The 8230-nt window shown below is 37.5% G+C and overlaps 1 protein-coding gene across 1 annotated transcript in view; it reads right to left on the bottom strand.

Moving 5' to 3' along the window:
• Nucleotides 1-2536: 2536 nt before the first annotated feature.
• Nucleotides 2537-8230, bottom strand: part of aacs (acetoacetyl-CoA synthetase) — a 56679-nt gene continuing 50985 nt past the window's right edge. The window contains exons 16-18 of the mRNA XM_015375577.1: nt 7569-7627; nt 7148-7350; nt 2537-7056 (exon numbers count right to left, since the gene is read on the bottom strand). Of these exons, the coding sequence (XP_015231063.1) occupies nt 6919-7056; nt 7148-7350; nt 7569-7627 (400 nt within the window). The 3' untranslated portion in view covers nt 2537-6918. The remainder of the gene's footprint in view (nt 7057-7147; nt 7351-7568; nt 7628-8230) is intronic.

The following is an 8230-nucleotide window of genomic DNA, read 5'->3' as shown; positions in this document are numbered from 1 at the left end:
GGAGAAATTTTCCATTCTAATGCTGCACTAATCTGGGACAAATTTACCTTAGGACTAAGTGGCCTAAATTGGTTTGGATAAAGGTTAAAAGCTTTTTGGGGTTTCTTTTTAATTTTCCATTTTAATTAGCTAAAACATCAGTCAGATTAAGAAACCTTTATTAGTCCCATTAGTTACGTACATATAGAGCAATTCATTGCAGCAACCTGGCACAACATTAACAGCAAAGCAAACAGAACGTTTCATACATCTTTCATACAGTTTCTACGTACTTGTAGTTCTCGACTATTTACACATCATCACCATGTATCGCATTCGATTTATGCTCATTTCCACTTTTTATTGTGTTATCGTTTGTTCATGCACAGCACTTTACTCTGCATTGTTTGTCAAATGTGCTATACAAAATACCTTGTCGATCAGCAGTTGCTGGATCTCATTACATCATAATTGTTATTTGTTACAAAATGTTATGTAAGAGATACCTGCTTTGCCAATCCAGAATGAAATGGAACCAACAGATTTAAGACTTTGTAAGAAAACAAGTTAAAATTTCCTGAAAGATTCTTAGAATTCCACCCACAGCAGTAAACTGTGACACAAATTTCTACCTTGAATAAGTGACCAGGACAACTTGCAAGTCCCAAACCAGGGCTGCAGAAATTGAATGATGTATGTTTACGTAAGAGAAAACTAATTTAGTTTAATGTTAGCTCTGATTATATATAGGTCTTAAATCAACTCAATGTAGGGACTGACATCTTTTGCAACAGATTTTTTTTTTCTTTTCTTGTTCCCAACAGTAATATTCTAATAATATAGTGAATTGTTCTGACTTGATCTCCTGAGAGGTATAAAATGTTCTGTCAGAAAGTGTAGTGATATGGCATGGTTGGGCTTCCGTAACCGGGAGCAGGCTGACGTATATACAGTACGCTGTAGGTCTTGTTATTGTTAAGTGCACATTTGCTAATAAAGCTGAGTTCAACAAGCTGCACAAGGGGAGTTTCTTCATAAAATATAGTCGTTCATGACAGAAAGAATCTGTTCTTGCCACAGATTTCTCTATAATTGAGGAGTTAAATTCCGATAAATGCATATGTACAAAAAAATGCACTACTACATGCAAAAAGTATTAAACCTAGCCTTAAAAGTAGAAAGGGTTTAAGGGGTTTAGATTAAAACCTGAGGTTGGTTCCATAAGCGAGAAGCCTGATACTTGATTTGAACTGATATCTGCATCCCATTCTGTTAGAAAATCCTTGAAACCACCAATAAACCTGCAAATTGAGAATGAAATGTTATAGGAACACAAGGAAAAATCAGAGATATCATATAAAAAGAGATTTTTATGGCTTTATATGTGAGGAGTAGCATTTTATATTTTGGATTTAACAGGAAGCTAATATAACCATGTCAAAGCAGGAGAAACAACCTTTTATGAATTTTGGTCAGCAACTTTGCTGCAGGGTTTTAGATCAGCTAAAGGCTTTTAACCACAATTATGTGGACTTATAGTAAGCAACTACAATAGCCCAGCCATGAAGTAAAACATGCATGGGCTAGTTTTTAACCCAATTCCATGACAAGACATTTTTGAGTTTTGCAATATTCCTGAGATGAAACAATATCCTAGAAACCATCTTAATGTAGGATTTAAATGACAAGTCATGACCAATAAATTTCTTGTTTTCAATATATTTTAGCAAGGAAGTAAAACCTAACTGTATTGGTTCATGGCTATATTTTAGACCCAAGTGTTAAATTCATACACATGGCCAGAGATCTCCTTGGCCTGCATTTTTCTACCGTGTCGTTTCCTCGTTATCAAGGGTCTTCAATTTCAGTCCTCAAGGTCAGGTGATTCAGATGTGTCTCTGCTTCCACACACCTAGCCAAATTACCTCCTCACGATGGAGTCAAGTTCTCCAGTCCTGCTAAAACCCCAGCTATTTGACTCAGGTGTGTTGAAGCAAATGCACATCTTAAATGTGCAGGGCATCGGATCTTGAGTGCTGGATGTTAAAGGACCCTGCTATACATGTTAGTGGCTCAGAGTGAGCAGGTCTTCCCCTCTATTAAGATGCACTTCTGGTTTTACTTCTTAGGACAACATCATGGGTTGTTTGACCACCCCAGAAATAAGAATGACTAGAAAATGCTAACCTTTTAGAGATGGAAATAAATGTTGGTCTTAGTTCCTATGGTTCTTAAGATTTAATGAGAAATTATAACAACCAGGGGAAAACATGCATTGAGAGACTAAGGGACAGGATCTTGTTGCATAAATAATTACACATTAAATACTAACATTTTATGGCTTTAAGGCCAAAAGCATCACTATATTGATACAACATGCAAAGAACATGTAATTATTAATTTTAAAAAACAACTTAAAACTATACTGATAATGATCGTCATTATGTTCAATAATCTGATAAAATACACTCATGCAAGAATAACTATTAGGTGTATTTTTCTTTTTTTTTAAATGCAGTCTATAAACTAAAATAAAGAAGAAAATTTAACACAAGTACAGTAATTTTAATTTCAATATTTCAACAGTTTAACAAGTCCTGTTAATCACATTGATGCAAGTGATAATGTTTAAAGTATAAGTATCCATTTTCTTTCGGAAGGATCCATCATTTCTTTTTGTAAACAAAGCAAAACAACATTATACACTGTTATACACTGATAAAACAATGATTAGAGAATACTGTTTTTTCCATCAGAATTCCTGCGGAAGAATGGATTCATGTTGAGAATATTAGAGATGAACAGCAGATAATTAGACCGGTTTCATTCAAGCACCTTTTAAATAGTACAATTACAATCAGACATTTTGACAAAAAGCTGCTTCCTGCCTAAAATTGGATATATGTTGTTGAAAAATCCAAATTTAGTCAAGCACACTTCCCTCGAAGTAGGTACAAAAGTGAATGGCAGTTATTTCATTTTATACTTACTAAGAAAGCTACAAATAACCAAACCTACTCAGCTCTCCCATTGTGTCTTTGATGCACAAAATGGTTGCATTTGATAAATACAATGTTTTTCTGCATTAAAAAAACAATGAAATTAAAAGTCTCTATTAGAGAGAAATGCTATTCAAAAGTTATGACACCTCTGATGTTGCAGATAATCATTGACAGGGAAAACATAAACTTGATATTTGCATAAACTCAGATCAACCTCAATCAAACCTATAGTGCCTTGCAAAAGCAGTCAAAGCCTTAAAAGTACTATATTGAGATTAATGTAATCAATAAGGACAAAGTACTTGACGATTCCAAGAACAAAGACAAATGATACACCATCGTGTTAAGTTCATCATAGGGAATGAAAAAGAAAAACAAAAGCATGATACTGTATGACTCTCAACCTAATCTGACAGAATGAGCAACGTAGGCATTAATCAGAGAAGCAGCCAGGAGGCCCACAGTAACCCTGGGGAAACTTCATAGATAGGTGGCAGATTTTGACAGGATAAATAATAGTTGCAGGCTACATGGTTGGTAATTTGGTTGCCTTGAAACAAGACTTTGGGCCTTTGAATCTTGTCCTAGGGTTCCCAGTGCTAGGTACTAAGTTTCCAACAGTCCTTTTAACTTCGTTGAAATTAAGCACAGAGTTTCACTAAATATTTTGCAAGAGTTAGAATGGGAGGATTTAGATAAAGGCATATTCATGTAGTGTGTCCTAGACAAAGTCCAGACCATTCAATTGAGAATATGTCAAATCCTGAAAACATGCTTATCAGTGCTTTTCATTCACTCACCCAGAATCAACATAAACGTTGGTCTATATATTTGCATACCTGGTAAAAGCACAGCAAAAGGCTTACAGCTGCAATTTCAGCAAAAAAGACACCGCCTTCTGTTTGTCTTGAAATTAATCTGCCAGCGATTTACAATAAGGCTACCCTGATAGATGGTTAATAGTTATAGATATGTTGCTTATTAACATCCCATTCTATGTTTAGTTTCCCTGTAAACATTTTAAAACTACATAGTGGTTAGTACAGTATACACTCAACAGTTAAAGCATACTAGAAAATCTAGTATTTAAATGCTTATTATGCATTTACATGTAATCTATATTGTAATGTTAAATGATTATATATGTATATATGGAATCACAACAATTATCAATGGAAATCAAATTTATTAACCAATGGAGGGCTGGATTCTAAGTCAAACTAAATTAAAGTGGAAAAACACTACAGGCTGATCCAACTCTGATACGTCTTTAAAACTGGTCAAAAGGAGGTTCAATGTTGTGTGTGGCACTTGCCTATATTACATCCCTATGACTAGGCATGCTCCTGGGGAGGGGATGGATAGTCTCCCGAGTGATCTCCCCCCATGGACTAAAGCAGGCATGTCCAAAGTCAGTCCTTGAGGACCACTGTCCTCTTTCCTGATTTCCATTGATAGCTGATTAACAGGTTTTTGCTGAACTGCAATTACCTGTGTTGAAGCCAAGAAACATTGAAAACCTGTAGGACAACGGTCCTCAAGGACAGACTTTAGACATGTCTGGACTAAAGCATCCGCCAACTTCTGGACAGTCAGTGGTCCAACTGTGGTTAGTGGATGGATTGTAACACGATGTTCCAGATGTGCTCAGTCGGATTCGGGGTCTGGGGAGCTGGCAGTCCAGTCCATAGTTTCAATGCCCTCATCTTGCAGGAACGCAGACACACTCCAGCCACATGATGGCTAGCATTGTCCTGCATTGGGAGGAACCTAGGGCCAACCGCAGCAGCATAATGTCTCACAAGGTGTCTGAGGGTCTCATCTCGGTACCTAATGGCACTCATGCTACCTCTGGCAAGCACATGGAAGCCTATGCAGCCCTCCAAAGAAATGTCACCCCACACCATTACTGACACACTGCCAATCCGGTCATGTTGAAGGATGTTGCAGGCAGCAGAACGTGGTCTGTCACATGCTCAGTGTGAACCAGCTTTCAGCTGTGAAGAGCACTCGGTGGCAGTGGCGAGTTTGCCAATCCTGGTGTTCTCTGGCAAATGCCAGGCATCCTGCACGGTATTGGGCTGTGAGCACAACCCCATTCTGTGGCAGTCAGGCCCTCATACCATCCTCATGGAGTCAGTTTCCAACCATTTTTGCTGACATGCACATTTGTGGCCTGCTGGAGGTCAGTTTGAAAGTCGCTTGCACTGCTCCTCCTGTTCCTCTTTGCACAAGGGTGGAGGTAGCGGTCCTGCTGCTGGGTTGTTCGCCTCATACGGCCTTCTCCTGGTGTAAAGCCCTGTCTCCTGGTAGCGCCTCCAGCATATGGACACTATTGCTGACAGACACGGCAAACCTTCTTGCCACAGCTCGCATTGATGCGCCATCCTGGATGAGCTGCAATGCCTGAGCCCCTTGTGTGGGTTGTGGAGCGACCACAACCACGATTGTGAAACCCCCATCCACATTCAAAAGTGACCAAAACAATCGGCCAAAGCACAGGTACTGAAAAGTGGTCTGTGATCTCACCTGCAGAACCACTCCTTTATTGAGTGTGTCTTGCCAATTACCAATAATTTCCACCTGTTTTCTATACCATTTGCAGATCAGCATGTGACATTGATTATCAATCAGTGTTGCTTCATGAAGGGACAATTTCACAGAAGGTTGATTTATATTGTGTTGTTTACGTAACCTTTATTGTTTCGAGCAGTGTAAATATCTATATAAATATCTATATCTCTCTCTATATATAGATATATATACAGTTAAACAGCTCAAGCTCACAAGTTGGCAAGAAACTGGTCAGCTTTTTTCTTGTTCTCTCCCTTAATAAATGCAAAAAAAATCACTTTTGAATGAGTTATAAAATGTTTACAAATTAATTAACATCTGAAAAAACTATTTATTATCCATCTATTAAGGTGAGCCCTTTGTAAAGTAGTACCATTAATCCTTATAAAACACAATAAGGTTTGAGTCTGCAATGGACAAATAGAAGAAAAAGATATGAATGCTTGGCAAGGCACTGTCAACTGCAGGATGGCTTGAAATTTAAAGAGGTAACGGATATTTAAAAAAGGAATACCTTCATTTCAACAGTGAATAACAAAAAAGTTTCTAGAAGGAAGAAACATGGAACCAATGTAAGGAAGGATTACAATCTCACCAAAATACAGTAGAAAAATAATGATTTTAGTGCATCTGGAATTCCTAATTATCACAAGTTAACCTCAAACTCTCAAGAAACAAACAGAATCCAAACCTTTGGCTTTGATTTTGTGTGTGTGTGTGTATATATATATATAAACATACATACATACATACATACATACATACATACACAAACACACACACATACATGAATAAAGTAACACAGCAGAAAACAATGATATGCTGATATGAGCCACAGCTGAATTAAGGTCTTATCTGTACTTTTCTGCACAACTTCACAGGTTTTATTCTTTAATCTCCTCCAAAGCAGCATTCTTGTTAAAGATTGCTGCTGCAGAAATGAGGATCTTTTAAAGGATGATCAAACTGTGAACCCAAAAACTTAATGCTGCACTTAAAGTTTTTATATCAAGCTTTACAGCATAAGCTTTAGTACAAGCACTGGTGTGCACATCGCATTACACTCAGCTTAACTTTTATTTGAACAGCACGACAGACTAGGAGCAGCAGCATTAAGCTATTCAAAGCTTGCCTATGGACCAGTGTACCTTGTGGTTTAAAGTCTTCTCCCTGCATTATACCATCAGCTTAATATACATTGATGTAATTTCCTTTTATTTAAATAATATTTGTTCCTATTTTGCAAAACATTAAGTCCATCACACCTTTTTTCACCAGTCCTCTCTCTGCTAACCATGCCTTTAATAAAATGGATATTTGTAGAGTCCCTCCTCAACTATCTGGAATTGAATCTATTTAATTATTAAAAGTTTTGTAGCTCAGAAATGTTCTTGTAGAGGTCCAGAGAATCAGGGTTGGAGAAAGCTCCTCGCTGTGTAACCTCCCGACCTGCAATGATCTGCTTCACGGCGACCTCCACCTTCTTACCACTGATGGTGTACTGCGGAGAGATGAAACAAAGGCTCCAATTGGGATGTGGTATAGAATGATCAGGTTTATGCATATCTGAGTGATATTCACGCTTCTCTTACAGGAATGTCTTTTGTCTCCAGCAGCAAGGCAGGGACGTGTCGGGCAGACAAGGCTTTTCTGATGGCTCCTTTAATCCTTGTCACCAGCTCTGGACAGAACGGCTTCCCGGGAGCCATCTTTAAGAACAAAATAACCCTTTCCTCTCCATCTGCATTGTACTGTGGCACACAAAGACTGTCTGACACTTCCTCAAAAGCCTCCACTGCAAGAAAGGTAAACAAGGAAGATGAGAAGAGCAGATGAGAGGCTGAAGAGAAAAAGAGGTGGGAAGACTAAATAAAAAGCAACAAAAAAAGATTTTTTTTTTCCCTAAATGCCTTTCTGCTTTTTCTACTAACTGACAAAAAAGGCAGCATTTCAATTATTATCCAGACAATAATCTTGCCCTCCTCTTTAATTGATTTCCTTCATAGGACTCACCAATATTGTAGATCTCTGAGCTCCCAAAGCGAACTCCATTAGGGTTCAACGTCCCATCACTAGAGTTCAATCACAAGTTTAACATTTAAAACATGGGTGACCATCACTAGGAAACTTTCTTTCAAATAATCATATATAAAATAAAGAAAAGCAACAACAGTTCAAGACAGAGCAAAGAAAGCAAAACGTAAAGCTAAGAGGCAGTTTTTATCTTTCAGCTGGTCTATAGAATAAAAAAAAAATGCATTCTACCTTTGCATTTCTTTCCTAAAGAGCAATATTTCATAAATTCAGTCAGCAATGTGGACTACAAGGTTGTTTATCAGGGAAAACAATGATAAGAAGAATTGTGATCTATCAAGATTACAATACATTTAAATTACAGAATGTTTCCAACTTTTGCAGACTGATTTTTTTCTTTCACTTGTTCAATATTGATAAATTGTAATTGATTTGAAAATATGACTGAGTATCATAGGACAACTTAAGGTATAGTGGAGGATGTTAATTTTTCCTGGTGGATCATCTAAATTAGTGGTCCTCCTAATTGTCAATCATTCTGGTGATATATTTATGTAAGGCCGTCCTACATGCTCATCCACAGGTAGCTATCTTTTCAGATGTGGTGGGCTACAGTTTCAGACAGTCATTGAAGCTCGCCT

The sequence above is a fragment of the Cyprinodon variegatus genome, unplaced genomic scaffold (assembly GCF_000732505.1).
Source record: "Cyprinodon variegatus isolate N-32 unplaced genomic scaffold, C_variegatus-1.0 Scaffold121, whole genome shotgun sequence".
In the NCBI taxonomy this organism is placed as follows: Eukaryota; Metazoa; Chordata; class Actinopteri; order Cyprinodontiformes; family Cyprinodontidae; genus Cyprinodon; species Cyprinodon variegatus.
The sequence above is the reverse complement of the archived record's forward strand: the minus strand, read 5'-3'. Positions and strand labels throughout refer to the sequence as shown.